A 21,225-nucleotide genomic window follows, 5' to 3' on the forward strand; every position below is an offset into this window, starting at 1 on the left:
GCCCACTTTTAAGGGGTTGGCTCCCTCATATCAAGAACTCTTGTAATAGCAAAAATTATATAAACTCTCTCTCAAATATCTGATTTCGGTCCACTCTTGCGTTCATCTCTTAAATTTATTCAATCAAGCAACACTCACATATTAACAAATACACAAATCTATAGCAAACCACCGATTATCGATTGCTTCTTCATAGTATATTCATAAATTTCTCTTCTCTATCAACTAAATTCAAGGCATAACCACATATCTTATACCTCACTCACAAATTTAATTGATTATCCAAATTCGGGGTAAACAATCTTGATATATAATGTTACGATTAAAGTGTTTGACATCATGCCAAAAGCTATAGCTGATGATAAAGTGTAATTTTATTTTCTTAACCAAATCCATCATACAAGCGTCATGTTTGACAATTATTCCGGTCCGGGCTCTCTCTGTTCCACTACCGAGCCTCACCATATGCAGGATGTTGATTTGCCGAACATATGCTAGTTTTTTTTTTTTTTTTTTTTTTTTTTTTTTTTTTAAGTTTAATATTTGTATTAACCAAAACGAGTTTCATTCTCAAAAACTAGGGTTTGCCTTTTAAGGGGTCATGTTCTATTGCTTCTGATGCTAGTTTTTGACAATTAACATCAATAATTTGCATTCAATTGGTAAAATATAATACTTGTAGTCTTGTACACGAAAAAATCTTTCATTGCTCGGGCGAAACCAAAACAAGCAGACAAATCATTTTTTTAAAAACATGGTCTAGTCTTATCCTTTGATTAAATCATATGGTCTAACTTGATTAAATCATATGGTCTAACTTGTCTATCTTAGCATTTAAATTCATTAGATCTAGTAGAGGGTACTCCAAAGTAATAAATTAACACCATTTTGTTCATTCTCTCTCATTATCTGATTTTGCTATATAGAGAAGATATGCACCGTATTAACTATTAACCATAAAAAAAATACTCCCTCTGTTTCAATTTATGTGAACCTATTTCCTTTTTAGTCCGTGCCAAAATGAATGATTTCTTTCCTAATTTGGAAACAAATTCACTTTAATGATTTACAGCCACACAAATATTTAAGACTTATTTTGAACCACAAATTTCAAAAGTCTTCACTCTTTCTTAAATGTTATGTCCAGTCAAATAGGTTCTCATAAATTGAAATGGAGGGAGGGGGTAAACAAGAAGAATAATGAAATAGTCAACTTTTGGGGTTCACCTTTATCATTATCGTTACTAATTTTCCTTCCGTGGGGGCTCTTCTCCGTTACTCCTGACTACTGAGACATATTCCAATGACAAGTTGACAACACAACTCATCATCATTTTCTATAGACTATAGTAATCATTCAATAATAGAGAAAATAATCACTTAACATAACTAAATAGGAAAGAGATTGTCGAGTACAAATTTTGTGTCAACCAAAAATGTCACATGTTCACTTTTATATTTCTATCCGGTGCACCTTCGCGTGTGTGATTCATGTGCTTGCGGTGCCTGTACGGATTACCCATCACCATTGCCACTATGGGCTTCACGGTCACGAAAGTCAGTTGTGCTTGATCAACAACTTGTTTTATCAATTTACAATTGAAAAGTCTATTGAAAACAACCTCCCTATTACTACAAAGGTAAAGGTAAGGTCTGTGTACATTCTACTCTCCCCAGACTAAGGTTTGCGCACATTCTACTCTCCCCAGACCCCGTTTATGGTAATAGATTGGGTATGTCAAGGCTATTCTAACCGTAACAAATAGAGTATAATTTTTCTCACTTTTTAATTTTAATGTGAATTCTATCAATAAATATTTACCGTTTACCAAAATGTAAACTTCAAGTTTTGATGCTTGAGACGCAAGTTATTTTACCGTAGCTAAAGATCCCCAAGTAATCTCACCCACAAAAAATGGACTTACCGATTCCAGAAATTCTCCAAACGACATCGTGGCTATTTGCGTGCCGCAGGTAAGTATTACCCCTACTTCATTTATCAACCCCTAATTCTATTATTTTTTTAGCTTCACACTCACGGTACACGCGTAAATTCGAGTGACATTCAGGGGCAATTACGTAACAGAGACTTTAATATATAGCAACAAAACACTAAGCGTTTGGTTTCTCAGTCCAAAAAGATCCGAAGCACAAACAGAAGTTTCCGTTATCATCCCTTCTCTTAAACTCACCATTGGTTTTCTCTCTCCATATCTACCCATCACTTTCTCTCTCTAAATTCTTTGAGATATTGATCTCGTCAATTTTAGGGTTTTTGATCCGCAACAATGGTTTCCGATTCAATCCCCAACGGTTCGATCCCTGTTGCTTCCTCTAACCCGAAAGATTTTGCCAAGAAAAAAAGGGTAATTTGTTTTCCGTTTTAAGTTTCTATTAGTTTTTGTTTGAACTGTATTGTGATTGAGTTGTATATCTGTGATTGGTTATATGAATTCAGGCTAACCGGTCGGCGAAGTTGAAGCAGTGCAAGCTTGATGCCCGACGCGAACAGTGGCTTTCACAAGGTTGAATAACATCTCCTTTTTAACATTTACTCAATTTATTTGCATGTATATGTAATCTCCCTTTTGTTGATTTTTTTTTTTTTTTGACTTTCTTTAATTTCAAGATTGATAAGTCTATGAGTGTATTTGAATTTCTTATGTGTATATTTCTTAAATCTTGGTGATTGGGGCTTTGTATAGTGAAGAAAAATGGCTTGAAGGAGGAACAAAAGACCGGAGGAACTCATGGTTCAGTGAAGGACGTTGCAAAAGAGAGGGAACGATTGATTGAAAAGTTGCAGATAAAGCCAAGAGGCGAAGAGGACACTGAAGGATCGTTAAACCACTACAGTGATTTTGATTCACCTACAAGCCACACCAGTAGTGTTTTGGGAGGAAATGATTCTGGGACTAATTTTACGGGGAGCAGTAGTAGCAGCAGTAGTACAAGCAGTAGCAATGGTGATTGTTGTTCAGGGAGTATGAGTGAGGAAGATGACGATGACTGCTTGGATGATTGGGAGGCTGTTGCTGATGCTCTCGCTGAGACTGATAAAAAACAGGAGCAGCATATTCCCAGCTTGGATTCACATTGTGAGAGGGATGAGAATGTGCCACATATGAGTTCTAGGCAAGAGGTTTTGGATAGATCAAAGCAGGAGAGTAATGACAAAGGATTGACACCTAGGCCTCCTCTGAGTTACCGGGCATGGAGGCCCGATGATACATTCCGTCCATCAGGTCTGCCAAATTTGTCGAAGCAGTATAGTTTCCCAATGAAATCGGAGCGGCATTGTAGGGGAGGAGGCTCTGTATGGGGATGTAAGAGTTTATCCTTATCCACTCCCACGTCATGCCCTATATGCTGTGAAGATTTGGATTGTACAGACACTAGTTTTCTCCCTTGTTCGTGCGGATTCAGGCTTTGCCTCTTTTGTCACAAGAGGATTCTTGAGGAGGATGGGCGTTGTCCAGGGTGCAGGAAGCAGTATAATCAGGATGCAGTTGAGCGAGAGACAACCATTGATGGAGGCAGCCTGACGATTCGATTGGCTCGTTCCTGTAGCATGATATCAAGGTCTTAGGAAGATTCTGTTTCCATGAATGTGTATGTTGGGTCCTTTTCTGTCTCTGCATGATATGTGAGTGTTCTAGTTCTTAGCAGACTGTGAGTCAAGATTATCCATAGCTATAGATGTTGATATGGGAACGTGATTTTGAAAGCACGGGGTAATATTCTGGTTCTCTTGTGTTTTTTTTTTTTTGCATTATAGGTGTGGTGCTTGTGCTGATGTAGAACACTCATTATGTGAATAAATAAGGTGGTATTGAAGTTAACGACATCGAGTTTGTAACTTTATCAACCTCCTATCTGATTAATATGAATAACTAATGAGAAAGCAATTTGAAATTACGATAGTTCTTTAAGAAATGCTTAAACTTTTGGCAAATAAAGAATGAGAAAGCTTTCTGCTGCCAGTACTCCAACCTTCCCTTGTGCTCTAGAGTCTATGAATACCTTTTCAGAAATGCTTAAACTTTTGAGAATTACAAATATAGAATTGTTTGCCATCAATTAAATAACAAAAATGGATGAATCAATTTTACCATCACAAAAAGGATATAAGCCATTCTTAGCAAAAATCAAATTTATTGCATTTATAATTAATCAACAACAACAACAACAACAACATACCCAGTGTAGTCCCACATAGTGGGGTCTGGGGAGGGTAAGATGTACGCAGACCTTACCTTTACCTTTATAGGGACATTTATAATTAATCAAGAAAACTTAAAAAAAGGGATAAATATTAAGAGAAGTTATAGGGTTCTTTGTCGTGGCAGTTATCCACGAAAAAACCAAACTGAGGATTATAGAGGAGTTGTGGAGGGAGGTATTTTCAGTTTTTGTTCTTTTCCTTTTCGTTTTTGCGCTCTTTGTTTCTAAACTTGCTTTCTCTAAAGCAGTTGAAGCCCTTAGTTTCAGACTTTAACTGTATACCTCTCTTCTTTTCTTCCCTCATCATAATTTTAGTACTTCCTGAAGTATTATGAAAATCTGTAAATGTATCCCACAAGCTTACATCATTCCAATTGAAAGGAAATTGAATTCTTAATTTGAATTATTTTTGTATCTTAAGAGTGTCGGAGATGCATTGTACAGGTGTAAGTAGAATTTATGTGTTGGGCTGAACAGAGATATTGTATATCCTTCTCCTAATCTCCTTAGCGGTATCTGAGCAACAAAAGTTATAATTTTTTGGTTTGGTGCAGTCCTGGATGGATGTGGAACTTTCTTGAGTCAAAGAGGGATAATTAGGACTTAGAATGTGTATAAGCTTTTTACCTGATAAAAAAATAGAAAGTGCAAAAGCTTTTGAGAATTTGTGTTGATCAGGGGTGTAGACGTTTCTCTCCTGAGTGCTCACTAGTACATCGTTGGTTCATATATAGTATACTTTTTTTTATTTTTTTTTATTTTTTGAAACTGAGGTTCATATATAGTATACTGCTGACTTAAGACTGTCTGTATCTATAGATTGCTGCTTGTTTTATTTGTCTATGAACTTTGAATCCAGTTTAAAAGGCCTTTAAGGTAATTAACCACAGAACATGCAGCATGTCTTATCTCTCTTATTATATGGCTCCCTAAAATAGCCCCGTCTATCTGAAATAAGGTGTACATGTATCAGTTAAATCATTGGGACAGAGTTTCTATAATGCGAGTATGAAACTATTGGGAATCATCAGAATGGGTTACAACATCATTAAATGAAATGTTTTGAATGCTTGCCCATCTATAGATGTGACACAAAACTAAAAACCAACTTTTCCACTGCTATAAAGGAATAGGAGAATGTTTGAAGTAGCAGAAAACTCCTAGTACCAATCAGAGAAATGTTGTGTGCATGTGGGGTCGTATTTGAAAAAAGTTCACCCTTCCTATCCAGTGAATATGAATAATTGATGAGAAACCAACTGGAAATTGGCAAGGTTTCTTACTTGCAGTTTTCAGGCTTGACTACCTAATGAACATGAATCAAATGTATATATCTGTTGGTTCTCAGACGAGGCTCTTGAACAGGTCTGTTCCCTTCACTTCATTTAGAAGTGACATCCAAAGTTGTCCTTAGCATATTTTGGGCGCTTATAGTTAGGTAACTATGAGTTGATCACATCTTGCCTTAATTGTATTAGTTTAGGGTTCTCTTGGGAAATCTTAAACATCTTTTGTGCTTTTGGGAGAAATCTTATAAGCTGAGGTTCTTTAAGTGGAGCTGTCTTAATTATTAATTCATCATTTCATATGTGTTCAGTTCTAATGTTGCTAACCTCTCCGTCTTCCTCATTTGGTGTGCATTTGGCTGACTGACGGTTCTATAATAATATTGCACATTCAATTTCAACAAGGGTTGTGGGCTTCCGGATCACTATGTCTCTTCTCCATGTGCTTCTGAATTTAGCCATCGCAAGTCAAGTAGAAGGATTCTAGTGATTGTTTCACTGGGCGCTGTTTTCCTCGTAAGATCATGCACGGATTGGGTTTGCTTTTGCTACAGGAGACCTTCTGATGACGTATGTCTGGTCAAATTTGGATGAATCAATTTACCATCACAAAAAGGATATAAGCCATTCTTAGCAAAAATCTAATTTATTGCATTTATAATTAATCAAGAAAGCATAAAAAAATGGGATAAATATTAAGAGAAGTTATAGGGTTCTTTGTCATAGCAGTTATCCACGAAAAAACCAAACTGAGGATTATAGAGGGGTTGTGGGGGGAGGTATTTTCAGTTTTTGTTCTTTTTCTTTTCGTTTTTGCGCTCTTTGTTTCTAAACTTGCTTTCTCTAAAGCAGTTGAAGCCTTTAGTTTCAGACTTTAACCGTATACCTCTCTTCTTTTCTTCCCTTATCTTAATTCTAGTACTTCCTGAAGTATTATAAAAATTTGTAAATGTATCCCACAAGCTTACGTCATTTCAATTGAGAGGAAATGGAATCCTTAATTTGAATTATTTTTATATCTTAGAGTGTCAGAGATGCAGTGTACAGGTGTAAGTAGAATGTTTGTGTTGGGCTTAACAGAGATATTGCATATCCTTCTCCTAATCTCCTTAGCAGTATCTGAGCAACAAAAGTTATAATTTTTTGGTTTGGTGCAGTCCTGGATGGATGTGGAACTTTCTTGAGTCAGAGAGGGATAATTAGGACTTCGAATATGTAAAAGCTTTTTACCTGATTAAAAAAAAATGCGTAAAATCTTTGGAGAATTTGTGTTGATCAGGGGTGTAGACGTTTCTCTCCCGAGTGCGAGTGCTTACTAGTACATCGATGGTTCATATATAGTATACTGCTGACTTAGACTGTCTGTATCTGTAGATTGCTGCTTATTTTATTTGTCTATGAACTTTGAATCCAGTTTAAAAGGCCTTTAAGGTAATTAACCACAGAGATCTTTTGAGTGCTTGCCATCTATAGATGTGACACAAAACTAAAAACCAACTTTTCCACTGCTATATAGGAATAGGAGAATGTTTGAAGTAGCAGAAAACTCTCTTACAAATTAGAGAAATGTTGTGTGCATTTGGAGATGCATCGTATTGGAAAAAAAAATTACTTGCAGTTTTCAGTCTTGACTACCTAATGAACATGAATCAGATGTATATATCTGTTGGTTCTCAGATGAGGCTCTTGAACAGGTCTGTTGCCTTCACTCTTCTCTTCAATTAATTTAGAGTGACATCCAAAGTTATCTTTTGCACATTTTGGGCGCTTACAGTTAGGTAACTATTGGTTGATAATATTTTGCCTTAATTGTATTAGTTTAGGTTTTTTCTTGGGAAATCCTAGACATCTTTTGTGCTTTTGGGAGAAATCTTGTAAGTTGAGGTTCTTTAAGTGGAGCTGTCTTAATTATTAATTCATTTCATATGTGTTCAGTTCTAATGTTGCTAACCTCTTCGTCTTCCTCATTTGGTGTGGATTTGGCTGACTGGCGTTCTATAATAATATTGCACATTCAGTTTCTACAAGGGTTGTGGGCTTCTGGAGCACTATGTCTCTTCTCCACGTGCTTCTAAATTTACCCATCACAAGTCAAGTAGAAGGGTTCTAGTGATTATTTCACTGGGCGCTGTTTTCCCCGTAAGATCATGTACGAATTGGGTTTGCTTTTGTTACATGAGACCTTCTGATGACGTATGTCTGGTCAAATTTGGCTTTCTTAGGAGGGTGTGGAGATCGAGGTACAGGAGAGAAGGCTAGTGATAGGACTAGTATTATTTTCCTTACCAGTAGGATAAGTATTATTTTCGTCATTCTACTTAGTATTCTCAGTTTTGCCCTATAGTTTCTTGTCCTTGACTTTCTGCTACTATCTGTTGTTCCTTGTACTTCGAGTATTTTATTTATCTATTCCTTTTTCCAGGTTGTTTACCATGGTCTTTGATCTTGCACTATTTCATTTTCATACTGCTTTGAATTACTTGTCCTTGTCTGACCTTTTTTGCCATGCTTTCTCTTGAGCTGAAGGTCTTTCGGAAACAGTCTCCCTACATTGTAGGGGTAAGGTCTGCGTACACTTTACCCTCTCCAGACCCCACAATAGTACGTTGTTGTTGTTGTAGTTATGTGAGATTGTTGGAGCGAAGATACAAAGTGAGAAAGTCAATCTTGTCGAATAAGCTTTTCTTTATATCATTCATCATAACATTCACGTTTTTGCCTATAGTCATTTGCTGGATGAGTTGTTTACTCCCATAGCACCTTTTAAACACTCCATTTTAACCATTCTATTTTAGCTCAATGTGTTACATCATTATTTATCATGTCATCTATGCAAGATTGGATCTAACTATCTGAATGTTGTATCTCATATAGTTCTAAATATTCTTTAGGTTAACAAATTCAAGGAATTGCCAAATCTAGCCCGAAAGAATAAATTGCCAGCTGATTTCTTAATATTAGCCTTTGGACTTGCTATACATGCTTCTTGCGTTTTTCATTCTCCATAGTTCATTTTCTCTCCACTACGGAAAGATTAATCTTTATCTCTGTGTGACATTGTTTTGGGATAAGCTTAAATGGAACAACATGGTTAGTGAGGATTCATAAGCCGAACCCAACTTGCTTGGGATTGAGGCGTAGTATTTGTTATATGAAAAACTTTCTGGCAGAAATAAGTTGTTCTTGTTTGCCCTTTCGGACATGCTATCAGAAGCTTTTTGTACTCCTATACATATTTTTTTGGAGAGAAAAATCACTCTATATAATAGTTTTCCTGTCATTCTTGGTTTGGTAGTATTTTGTAGTGTGGAGAATGGAGAATCATTCTTAACAGCATAGAAGTTATTGATTAAAAAGGTCATCCTTGGATCTTCCCTAAAGGAAAACTATGTTTCTTTTCTGAATCTGTACTCTTTTCCTCTACGTCTGTTATCACATCTCTGTATGCGTTATAAGTCTATCAAACTGCCTCAGCATGTGGATATTCCTTGAGAACTATCTGTTCAGTCGCTACGTAATCCTGGCATTTCATACTTCTGAAGCTAGAATTGTAAATAATGATGAATAGTTTATGGATTACTGTGCTACTTCTATCCTTCTGCCCAGAATAATTATCATCCATACCTGCATTTTTCAGCTGGATCAAAGATTTAAGAGTGCAGAGTAAGTAATATTCAAGGTCTAACAGTAGATATAAGATTCACTTTCTTTGAAAAAAATTATTTTAATAGAGAAGTGAAAGGGATGGTTAGTACAAAACAAAAGTTGACATTGAAAAACAGGACTATTTTGGAGGAAAGCAATAAAGATTTATTTGGGGTAGATTGATTTAAAGCTTTCTTTCTGCCCTTTCAAGAGACCCAAAGTCGGCTATCCGAAAAAATTGTTAGCTAGACTTTTTGTGTGGTTAACTTAATGGACTATGATTCCCTGATAACTGGCAGGTGAGTTTATTGTAGTTACCTCTTCTCATCACATGCTCCTATGTTTTTTTCCTTATACCTGTCTACATCCACTTCAGAGACCTTGGTCCAACAGTATAGAGAGGTATTCTATTGAGTTGTGAAGTATTCAACAACTACAACTATTTGCAGACTCCTTACGGGAGTCAACACTGTTATTGTGCAGCACTAACACTGTATCTTCTTAACTCCTCCCTCCCGTTTGAACTTAATCAACCGGCATAACTTAAGAGACTATCACTTTACTTTGGTGTTTCTCGTTGAGCTTAGAATCTGGAAGAAGCAGTCATTAGTTAAGTAGCCCGAGCCCCTACCTTTTCGGGTCAAGGTCTGATGAATTTGATCACTTTGGATTCCTCTTATCATATTACTGACTTTATTCCTGAAACAGTATACTCTCAGGGGTTGTTTCATTCACAGACTAGTTATTCAAAATATTTTAATACAGGAATGTTATGCGATGAATAATTCAAGGACTACTATGAAGAGGTTGCAGTACCAACTCAAGAATTAACTAATCGTAGTATTGCTAATACATGTATTTCTATATATGTTATCCGTTAACTTGTATTAATTCTAGGGGCAACGTGATCTGGAAGCATCTAAAAAATATCTGAACTTTGCTTCCTTCTGACCTCATCCCCTAGTTGGCCTTTCTGTTATCTAGTTCGTGAACAGGGTTAATGGTTGAGAGCTGACTTTAGTCCTTTAAGCTGTAGCTGTAGCATAAGTCATGTTGCTTTTAGGGTTTTCCGTACTCTACCAAAGCTGGACACAGTTTTTATTTGAAGCTTTTCATTTACTGTCTAGTAACTGTATGTTGATGGGTTCTTATAGTAGTTAGAGCGACTACAGCAGTATTCGAATTGTTTACGAGATCATTGTTGCAACAATTAAATGTCCCTCCTCTTGCTGTTGCTATTTGAAGGAGGACATGCTTTGCATGGTTTTGGCTGCTTCTGCTTTCTTCAGGAATATGCAGATCCTCTGGCAGATGCGTAAGCTTGAATGGACGGTTCTGGTTTTTTTGGTCGATTTCATCATTTTCTGTTCTTGTATTCATGAAAGGCTAGGAAAATATGACTTGTAAAGAAACGTGAGCTTGCAAAACCCGTTGATAGCGTCTGTACCATCAAGATGTTACGGGACTTTAACAATTCATAACAGTTTCTGGGCGCTTCAGGATATTTAAAGGTCTCATCAGAGGCAACTACAGAATCCAACAACATATTGATATATGATAACAAAAAGTGACATGTAAATTAGAAGGGACGGAAGAAAGTTTATTTCTCCTTCTTTAAGATGGCATCTATTTTAAAAAAACAGGTCGAAATTGCTTTTTGAAAAGAGAAAAAATAGATTTCTTTTAAACCTAAAAAGTTGATTTTTTTTTCCTCTAATGATGTTTGTTGAGGAAAACCAGAGAAAAGCAGAAAAAGATTGAAAAAACTTTTCTAGCACTTTCTGAAAACAAACTAGGAGCCATTGTTGGTCTCCCGATGTTGGTGAAATACGAGATGGGGGAGCTTTTTTCTTAGGCAAAAAAAAAAAAAAATGTATTAAGTGGGAATTGATCCCTATTATAACTTAACCTTCAATCAAGTGCATCATTTAGCCTTTTTATGGAGCGAATTCATTCTCTGTGCCTGCACTTTCAAGTGTGTTGAACGATTGGTAAAACATTATTGGCGTTGATGTTGTGTCTCGTATTCTCTGTGCCTCAGCGTTGATGAATCGGGAATAATGCGATGTGATAACAGATATGCATCTATTTTCGTAATTAGCTCTGATTGTTAGTAGTAGTTTGTCCGAGATATGTTAACATGGTCGAGTTATAATGAAAAAGTTGTGCATACATGAAGCCTCTCTCTTACTGAAAATATTTTGAGTCTTTTTGAAATGACAACCTGCTTCGGCTGAGCTAGGTCATTAAGGTAGTATATGGTTGCTTGTAAGATTTCCCTGGCCAAAGATTTTACGTACAAGTCGGTGTATATGATATGAATCATAACCCATGGCTATGGGGATCAGCTACCCGTTTATCAGACAACTAACTTAAGCAAATGCTGAGGAAAACTATGTAGTATGAGACTATGGGAGTAGGCTGATAATTGAAGAATCTGCAGTATGCCTCCATGGAAAGTTTTGTGCTAGGGAAAGTGTAAACCATTTTCAGGTTCTTGCAGTCCAAATTTTCTAATGCATTTTTCAAATCACTTCTTCCTGGTGATCTGATGTAGCATCCATACTGTCCTTTTTATGTTCCAATCATAATTCATATGACTTTTGATGATGTCTGAAATTCTAGTCTTCTTCAGTGTCCCTGAAGCTCTAGAGCCATTCCTCAAGTTGAGAAGAATCATTTTAGGGAACATTGCTCTTTACCTGATCCTAATACCTAAACAACGTGGTATAAAGTGCCTCTACCAGCCTGAAGTAAGATAGTTTATTCTCTTTCTGGGAAGGAGTGGGGTGAACCCGTATATCAATGTGATATTTCAAATATGAAGAATGTAAAGATTAGTACTTTCGACTATCTACTCTACTTAAACTGATGTTCTAAGAGTAATGAAGTTCCATCAGAATTCATTCTCAGATTCACTACTTACAATTTCTGGTGTAAAGTATGTTCTCAAGTTATGGAACCTCACAGGAGTTCTTGGTGTTGATGATCGGGGTGGTGATGACTCTATGCTTGATGCATTCTTCTTCTGTACTTTCTTTGTGATATCAAAACACACTTTATCAACCATGTCCAGAAAGTCCTTCACAATGGCAAACAACTGAAGTGGCTGAGTGCATTTGTCCTTCGAAGATCCTGCTTGGTAATACTCTGTCGTTCTCTTCACAAGGTCCATGACTCTTGTTTGTTCTTCTTTGATCACCTTGAGTTCCTCTTCGCATTCCTCTAGAAACACTTTCGTCTCTTTTACAAATCGATCTCTTTCAACATTTCCACAGCACATTAAGAGCTGCTGAACATCATTTACTCGCATTGTAATAGTGGAACATGTGTTGATGAAACTATCATAGTCTATGAAAGCTGCTTTCTTTACATTAGAGAATTCGGAACTCAATCCTTGCAATACTGGCAAACCTAGTGTTAGGTGCTCTGTATCTTTTTCTAGTTTTTCTGCCTTGCTACCTTTATTGATTAGGCAACGCTTACCTTCTGAACGGATGACTTGTTCAACTACAAAATGAAGCAGAGTTGTTTTTCCATCGTTGCTTTTTACATATGATATTTTTTGTAAGGCACTAAGGTTGAATCCCTGAGCATTTCCTCTAGCTGTTCCTGCATTCATTCGATTGCCAGCCTTAAGAATCGCTTCCAGAAGTCGTAAGAAAATTCTACTTGTTCTCAATTCCTTGCAACTTAGCTCAATTGTTTGCAAATTCTCTTTGAGGTTTAGAATTTCTGGATCATAGCTTGATCTGAAAAGCATCGCATTGAAACGCCTAAAAGCAGAAGGAACAGCTTTCAGCATTTGGTAGAGGAAAGACTCGGCGTCAGCAAGTTTACTTGGGTTACCATCAAATTGGAGGATTTTTAATGTTTCTTCTTCAGTTGGGCAAATCTTGGTTAGTTTTTCAAGAGTATCAACGCTGAGTCCTTGACCCTCCAACAGGGCATCAAGTATTTCTTTATGAGAGATTGAAAGAGACTTTAGCACAATTGCTGTGTTCTGTGACTTCCTAGGATCGAGAATAAAGATCTGAGCTGGTCGAGCCAACTTAGAAGTGCCTGAGCTTGTGATCTCGCTATTTCCTTCAGGGGTTTTCTGGGACTTGACATTGTATCCAAAGAGAACTTCCATAAGGTCATCTTCAAATCTGAAATGTGCATACAAATGCAATTTATTAGTTGAACTGGAAATAGGCATTAACTACACTGAAGGAACGTAATTTACATGCCAAGGAGGACTTACCGGAATGATCCATTGTTGATTTCATCCCAAACCATAGAATGATCAGCATTAGCAATGACTTTATCCCAGTGCAGTGGCCTTAATTTGACTTGAATTTCACCATTATCTTTTGACTTTTCTTCGTTTCGAGCTTCTGCTTTCTCTTGGCTGCTCCCTTTCCCTCTTGGTGCAATAGGTGGTTTTAACAATGAACTCAAACCGCTACCCTTTGGTGGGGGTGGAGGTGAAGGTTTTGATTTTGCTGTATTAGGTGGTGTTGGTGCTTTAGAAATCCTTTTCATTGGAAGGGGAGGAGGCAGAGGCGGTGGAGATGGTGGAGGTATTGGTGGCTGAGGCGGATTTTGACTCAAGAGAATTGCTTGTTGAGACGGTGTTTCCGATGGAGGAGTGATTTCCTTTTGTTGAAACTGTAATGAGGCTGATGGAAATTGAGGATATGACTGTTGTGAGTTAATTGTTTGTTGTGATGCAGTAATTACCTCTTTCTTCTCATAACTACCTACATTGCTACTACAATTTTGCAGTAAAGGAATTTCTTGAATATGATCGCTTGAAACTGGATTCTCTCGTCCGCTATCCATTCTCTTCTCTTCCTCCTCCTCATCCATATGATTCACCCAAATCTTGGAAAAACAACTTCCTAGCTGTCTATCTTCAAATCTTCTCAAATATATAACATCTAGTCCATTTTCATCAACTACCAGCCCTTTTAAAGCTCCACGTTGTTGGACTTCTTGATGAGGCACAGAACCAGAACCCTCTCGACGAAAACTTGAATTTTTCAACTTGGTTTTCTTCCGTTGACGATTTACATAGTACCTGTAGAAGAAATAAAAGAGTATGCTAGAAACTATCGAAGTAGTTAGAACTGAAGCTATAACAGCCTTCAAAACAACCTCATTCATTTCAGCCAAAAAGTGAGTAGATATTTTCACTAATTAGTTAAAAGAACTAAGCACCAAGGATCAAAGCTACTGTTGCAGAGTTTGACACAGGAAAAAAGTAGAAAAGAACTGTTGGAATGAATTCTTGGCTGGACCATGCTCTGATCAAAGAGAAAGAAAGATTTTCTTTTTGTTTTGTATTTTACAATGACATATTCATTTTGTTCTAAGCTTTGGCTGCTGACAGTTTCAAAGTAGGTTGTTGCTGTTAGTTGGCTGTCTTAAAATCTTGCAAGTCCTTTTGTAGAAATGACTTTATTGTTGTTGTCTGGATGTCAGGGTGTCAAATCGGCATTTGGGGATGTAAAAGGGCTGAGTTAATAAATGAGTGAGTCATTGACCCGACCAAATGTTACTTAGAATCTTGCAAGTCCTTTTGTAGAAATGACTTTATTGTTGTTGTCTGGATGTCAGGGTGTCAAATCGGCATTTGGGGATGTAAAAGGGCTGAGTTAATAAATGAGTGAGTCATTGACCCGACCAAATGTTACTTAGATTCAAATGAGCTGGGTCAAAATGGGCAAAACAATCGGTCATAACTTAACTCATGCAACTCTTAACCAAGTTTTAATTTCTTTGTTTACTTATTATGGCGCTATATGACATGTCGAAAAAGTCTTTTTAAAATCATTTTGACAAGATTTCTCATGAATTATATATCTGCTCAGTTGTTACAGAGGTTGAATTGGATAAGTCAAAATGGGTTGAATTAGTAAATAAGCATGTTATTAACCCGCTCATATTTGAGCAGATTAGACATGTTTTATAGCTAATATTGCCACCCCTGTTTGAACGTAGTCTAAAAATCCAGAAAACCTGGATGTTTAGTTCAAGTTTGGGCAAATTCAAAATTTTGTGTTTGTAGTCAGACGGTTGGTGTAACGTTTGCTCAGTCCTATCATCTTTTATTGTAAAGGACATCTGTGTCAAGGTGGTATTTCTGTAGCTACAAAATGTAGAAACAAATAGTAGATGATGGATGATGTGCCTTTGCATATTTTTATTGGAAAGTGTCGTTTTCTTCTTTGTTTTATCCAATTAGTTGTCATCATTGTACAATTATGACATCAATCGGATTTCAAATTGAGAACTATTGTTAGAGATTTCATCAAAGAGGGAAGTCCAATTTAGAGGTGATTTGCCAGCAGGCAGTGACAATGAAGTCTTTGACCTTTTTATATGTAAATTGTAAAGTATTTCTTTTGTCAATTCTTGGGCAATTTAAGTTTTACCCTTTCTTGTAGACGAACAATGATTTCTAACAACTTTTTCTAGGCGTTTCTTTAATTTGAAGATAGAACATGGTAGAACGAGTGCATGAAAGTTGGCATGACCAAGCCATATTTTTAGACACTAGTCAATTTCAAATTCTGGACCACTCCCAAAAGGACCTAAATATTCTTCCAGCAAATATTCTACCAGCATTGCAGATGAAAGAGGAAAGTTACATTACTGTTCACCAAAGAGCCAATTTGTATTAATAAATAAAATTGAATGTATTTTCAAAATATTTCAAATCAGCTTCAAATATCCAAAGTTATAACAGGCTAAATGTCAAACAATGATATGTTATTATCAATAGAAGACGAATCTTCCTTTTTGTTTCGGGTAGAAAATAAAAAATATGAATACTGACTTCAGTATAGAATTTAAAGTATGACATTATATGTTGTGTTCGATTGTTTTTCTTAGAATTGGAACTGTTCTGATAGCATGTCAAACAATGTTATTCAAAAAATCTCCGGTTTGAAGCCAATGTATAGATACCTAGTTTAGCCTAAACTAGAAAAACATAACTAGGACAAGCAAATAAAAAGATCATATACGTTAGTTACTAAATATTTTATATGCGAAGTAGAAAAATAAATGCAAGGTCTATGATACAAGAAAATAAATCAATTTCGATTTACCTCTCCTGTCTTCTCTTCATCCCAGTACTCATGGCTTACACTATCCAATGATACTCAGAGAAAAGATAACTTTTTTAAAAAAATCAAAGTACTGAGAGGTACTTTTTGTTTAATTAGTGATAATTGTACTATATTATCGAGCAATGTAAGAATTTAATACATAGGACCACATTATATTAAAATATTTAATGTTATTGCGAACTGTGACCTCATTTAACACCTAAACTATAATTTAGACCAGTAGGTGTGCAGCTCGTTGTTTAGCGGAACACCGCTAAATCCTTATATTCTGGTTATTAACTTTTTTTTTCCTTTTATTGCCCTAGTTTTTAAAATATTATATCAAGGACTACCAGTTTTTATAATTTTTTTGTCCATTGCATATTTAATAATCTATAGCAAAACTTTGTTTTCTTTTAGGGACTGAATAGCAACTCAGATACTTCCTCCATGGCTAGAACTACTTTGATATAGCTATTGCGAAGAATTAAATGCTTAACCATAATATTGTACTTAGTAGAGAAGTGATTAAAACTAATGATTTGAAATGGGAAAAAAAAAACAGTTAAAATAATTGCTGTAATTAAGGATGTGAAATTGAACTTGAAGTAATATAACACAGTACTTCCGCTACAATATAAACATGAAAAAAGTATATAAATTACATCAATGTTTAAGAGAACTCTATCATTTAAGTAATAATGTCAAATACTTGTGGAATGTAGCAAGGTAGGAAGGCCAAAGCCAAACGTAGTATAAGCAAATGACTTGGTCAAGCACATATGTTCTTGGAAATTCTGTGTACGTGGCTAGAAAAGTATATCCAATTTCAACAAACTCAATACCCCCAATTAACCAGGCTTAATTCAACGAAATTCTCTATTCATAAAATTTGATTAGTGTTAAGACTTGACCCAACATTAATGTTTAATAATTCATAATCAACGAAAATATACTTAAGATATAATTATATTCGTCCTAAGAAAAAGAACTTCTAAGGTAGCAAAGTTAGTAATTTGGAATAACAACTGTATCTTAAGATCCAACAGCATATAATTTAGGGATGTTTACACTCTATGCAAATTAGGGCAAAGTAATTACCCGGTTAGACCGTGTATTTTTTTACCCGATCTAGCTACAAAGTTGGATCGGCGGCAACGATGGAGACGGAGGAAGTGACGAGATAATTGGGTACGGTGAGGAGGAGCGATGGAAGCAAAGGTGAAGGACATGTGATTGCTGACGGTGAGGAGAGCAACACCAGCAGGGCGGGATCGAACTAGGTGGATGAGGGTGTCGCTGTTATGAACAATGGTGGTATAAACACCTTTTATACACTTTCATACGATGTAGAAATGTGTATAAACACTTCTTATACATTATGTATAAACACCTCTTGTATAAGTTTGTATAATATTATATACTAGGGAAAAAGTGTGTATAAACACTTCTTATACATTATTATACACTTTTATACAAAGTTGATACATTATCTACAATAGGTATATTAAATTGTATAGTGTTGTATAATATTGTATACCGTGACTACATGGATGAAATTCTTTATGCTGATTTGTACATTATTAAAATTTCCCCAATAATTTTTCCCGCAAATCTTTTTACCTGCTTGATGATTGTCAAATTACTTAACCCTTCTCAAAAGTGCTTCTCTTTGTGTTTTTCTTATTATGGTACTTTCTTTTTTACTTGTAAAAAGCTCATCTCACACCATCTAACGAAGATTCTATCCTCGACATTTTGCCTATTAATGAAATGACAGTCCACTTGAATCGTTAAGATAATAATTAAAAGTGTGCTTTTTCTTACAATTTAAATTTTAATGAAGCTGAAATCTATACTTCCAACGTACTAGTACTACTAGTATTTTTGTGTAATTTTTCCTAATTTAAAACCTCCACGTACAATCTACAAGAAGCTTCTATTCTAGACCTTTTGCCTATTAGAAAGCCAGTCAACGCAAATGGCAAAACTGGAAAGAGAAAGTACCTTTTATTAGTAGTAAAATAATTCCTACCGTATTACATTGGAGATCCGGAAAAAGAGACGAAACAACGAGAATTCGATTCAAACTTACTGTGTGAAAAAATCCACCGGCCTAAACGTAACCAAACAAACAATTGCCCCTAAGAAAACCACACACACAACTTGACAGCTACAAGATTTGGTTGCTAAGAAAGCAATGTCATAGCGTTATAAAATGTCAATATCCCCGGTTTGTTACAAAAGAAACAAAAAATAACAAGAAAATCATTTGGATTTCCAACCTATTTCTACAGAGCTCAATTTTTCGCTTTCATAAAAGGTCCAAAATTGAGAGCTAAACATGTACAACTGTGAGGGTATACACAAAAAAGGAAGTTCACGGGGTGCCAAAAGATGATTTAGCTAAGGAATGATAACAACAACAACTAGCTCAATTAGACAGCAAAAAATATTGTATCCATCATATCTCTATCCCGAGTTATCCAATCTTGGATTGCTTTGAGAGAGGTTGTTGAGATTCTGATGATACTGAAGATTCTGGTGATGATTCAATGTCATGGGCTGCAGCTAAAGTAGATGGCATTGATTGTGTCGATGAATCGTCTTGAAATTTTCTCTTTCTTGAACATACTTCTTTGAACTTCTTCTCTTTTTCTTTGTCGTCATCCCCCTCGCCTCTCAGTATGAAATCTCGGAGACGTTTAACGTCGGACAGCTTAACAGGCTTCAGGAGAAATTCTTCAGCTCCTTCCTCCAAGCATCTAATAAGGAAAAATCTACTCAATTAAATGGTCCAACTTATCAATTTGAGATTCAGAATTACAGCAAAGGCATGATGCTATCTTCAAATTCAACAACCATGACAAAAATAAGGAAACCAACTGTTTTCTTCAGCTAAAAGAGCACTAGATTTTTAAATTTTACCATATCAAAGAAGGATATAACATGATCAACAGGCAAATACATACCACACTACTTATGAAGCTAAACATGGTTCCTCCTGGAGTTAGATAAGTCACTTGAACTGCTAGAAATGCTTGCTCTGCAAGTACTTTTCCTAAATTCGATTCAATCAATAGTACCCAATTCTAGAGGGTTTATTTAGACAGACCACAATAGTTCCAAATTCTCCAAGAGGCAGATATAGATTTAGGAATTATAGTTAATGGGATTAGTATTAAGTCTGCTGCAAAAATACAAGAGTAAAAAATTCTACATATGTACTAATCGATCAAGCAGAAAGCTGTGAGTTTTATTTGAACCCATTGAATCTGCTTTAGATCTGCCTATGGCAAAAGGATTTTACAATGTATTGGAGTGTAACATATTGGTTATACCTATCTGATGCAGCATCGTACAAAGAGTGTATTAAAAAAACCAATACAAATGAACAAAAGAATTGATGTTCAAAAGAGGATATACCTATCAATACGAGCTAAAATCTTCTCGGATGACATAATGACAACGGGGATCTTGCTCAATGCCGATGATTCCTGCTAAAAAAGAAGGAAGGTGTCATGCAATGATCTCATGAAGCAACAAAAAATAGGACCAAAGACAAGATATGGAACAAAAACAATCACATCCTCAACAAACCTTGATTTTTTTGAGAAGTTCATATCCAGTCATCCCAGGCATAGAATAGTCTGTAAGTATCAGATTTACCTTCAACCCCTGAACCAAAAACATCCCAAGTTTCTTTCAACATAGCATCACTAAAGTAAAACCCCAATAAAAATAAATATCCCCCCACCCTAATGTTTCCCGCAAATTGGATCACCGCAAAACAAAAGGAGTTTATGGCTAATCAATAACTTTGAATAGGCAAGTAGTTTCAAGATTGTGATGGACATTTCATCTCGGACAATAAATAGAAACCACAATCTGCCTAACCTTCAGTGAGAATGAAATAGAATCAAACTCTATCTAAACTTTTTCAGCAACTTAAAAGTTTCTGAAAATGTGAACAGATAGCTCTTTTAAGGTATCATTCAAAAAAAAAAAAAAAATAGAATACCAACTTACATCTATCCCCATAGAACTCTTCTCTCCATCCAACCCCAAATATTGCAAAGCCCTGGTTCCACTCTCCACTGCTGTAACTGCAAATGCAAACACCCCATTACAAGACATTTCAATAAAAAGCTAGTTACCATCTAAAAAAGAAATTTTCGGGCTGGGGAAAACAAAAACAGACGCTATAACTGAAAAAAAAAAAAAACAACCTTTACAACAAGAAATCTTCAGCAATCTCTCTATAACCTTCCTATCCACATGGCTATCATCAACAGCAAGAACATGCAACTCTTGCGCCATTTCCATCACTTGTATTACACAATACAAAAAAGGGTCTCTGTATCTCTGTTTCAAAATGTGCTCGGCCACCAAGAAAATAGAAAGACAACTAAAGGGAAGAATATATATAAGGGAATAAAGGATGGTTCTATTTGGTGGGTTGTGTCATGTGGAGGAGTAGATATAAAAAGGCAAGAAATCTACTTTAGGGGAAGCTAAAAGACTAAAGAAGAGATACTGAAAAATCTTAGCAAATCTACATCGCATTATCCCACTTGTCCCCCTATGTATCTGACGCTATTATTAAATTGTTCCTGCTTGCTTACTGTTTTTCTTGAGAGTTGGGATTTGCTTTTAGTCTAAGGTAACAGACAAAACATACTGTTTAATGTTTACCTTCTCTCTCTTTCTATTGTAACGTATCTCATTATACAAATTCCTGGTACCCAATGTTGGCACTAGCGTCTTGCTTGTTAGTGGGGCCAGGTGCCATCAACACTGTTTGTGGTCATTAACTTTGACCGCTGTGTGGTCACTTCCTTTGACCGTATCTTTGAAAAAAAAAAAGAAATTAGCAGGAGAGAATATTTTTTGAAGAAAATCGGAGAGTTATTTTCTAGAAAGATTAAAGAATGTATTATTTTCTTACTTTATGATTTCCCATAGTAATT

General features: G+C 35.9%; 3 protein-coding genes across 3 annotated transcripts; 1 reads left to right on the forward strand and 2 right to left on the reverse strand.

Annotated features, from left to right (window-relative positions):
• Positions 1 to 2,118: 2,118 nt before the first annotated feature.
• On the forward strand, positions 2,119 to 3,845 carry LOC132632717 (uncharacterized). Its single transcript, XM_060348768.1, has 3 exons — positions 2,119 to 2,366; positions 2,459 to 2,525; positions 2,706 to 3,845. Exons 1-3 carry the CDS (start codon positions 2,289 to 2,291, stop codon positions 3,587 to 3,589), a joined length of 1,029 nt encoding a protein of 342 aa, XP_060204751.1. The 5' UTR covers positions 2,119 to 2,288; the 3' UTR covers positions 3,590 to 3,845.
• Positions 3,846 to 11,904: 8,059 nt separating this feature from the next.
• Positions 11,905 to 14,581, reverse strand: LOC132632716 (formin-like protein 4). The gene is made up of 2 exons (XM_060348767.1): positions 13,402 to 14,581; positions 11,905 to 13,306 (listed from the first exon to the last, which is right to left on the reverse strand). The coding sequence occupies exons 1-2, from the start codon at positions 14,304 to 14,306 to the stop codon at positions 12,052 to 12,054; spliced, it is 2,160 nt and encodes a 719-aa protein (XP_060204750.1). The 5' UTR covers positions 14,307 to 14,581; the 3' UTR covers positions 11,905 to 12,051.
• A 3,877-nt stretch (positions 14,582 to 18,458) lies between these two features.
• On the reverse strand, positions 18,459 to 20,938 carry LOC132632719 (two-component response regulator ARR5-like). Its single transcript, XM_060348769.1, has 5 exons — positions 20,485 to 20,938; positions 20,285 to 20,361; positions 19,856 to 19,933; positions 19,682 to 19,752; positions 18,459 to 19,020 (listed from the first exon to the last, which is right to left on the reverse strand). The coding sequence occupies exons 1-5, from the start codon at positions 20,579 to 20,581 to the stop codon at positions 18,738 to 18,740; spliced, it is 606 nt and encodes a 201-aa protein (XP_060204752.1). The 5' UTR covers positions 20,582 to 20,938; the 3' UTR covers positions 18,459 to 18,737.
• Between the last annotated feature and the right edge of the window lie 287 nt (positions 20,939 to 21,225).

This window comes from Lycium barbarum, chromosome 3, assembly GCF_019175385.1.
Source record: "Lycium barbarum isolate Lr01 chromosome 3, ASM1917538v2, whole genome shotgun sequence".
Taxonomy (NCBI): domain Eukaryota; kingdom Viridiplantae; phylum Streptophyta; class Magnoliopsida; order Solanales; family Solanaceae; genus Lycium; species Lycium barbarum.

Coding starts and splice junctions, on each gene's coding strand:
- LOC132632716 (XM_060348767.1), bottom strand. CDS start 14,306: ATGAATGAGGTTGTTTTGAAGGCTGTTATAGCTTCAGTTCTAACTACT. Junction 13,307..13,401: donor ATCAACAATGGATCATTCCG/GTAAGTCCTCCT, acceptor TGCACATTTCAG/ATTTGAAGATGACCTTATGG.
- LOC132632719 (XM_060348769.1), bottom strand. CDS start 20,581: ATGGAAATGGCGCAAGAGTTGCATGTTCTTGCTGTTGATGATAGCCAT. Junction 20,362..20,484: donor GAAGATTTCTTGTTGTAAAG/GTTGTTTTTTTT, acceptor TTGCATTTGCAG/TTACAGCAGTGGAGAGTGGA. Junction 19,934..20,284: donor AGAGTTCTATGGGGATAGAT/GTAAGTTGGTAT, acceptor TTTTTGGTTCAG/GGGTTGAAGGTAAATCTGAT.
- LOC132632717 (XM_060348768.1), top strand. CDS start 2,289: ATGGTTTCCGATTCAATCCCCAACGGTTCGATCCCTGTTGCTTCCTCT. Junction 2,367..2,458: donor ATTTTGCCAAGAAAAAAAGG/GTAATTTGTTTT, acceptor ATATGAATTCAG/GCTAACCGGTCGGCGAAGTT. Junction 2,526..2,705: donor CGAACAGTGGCTTTCACAAG/GTTGAATAACAT, acceptor GGCTTTGTATAG/TGAAGAAAAATGGCTTGAAG.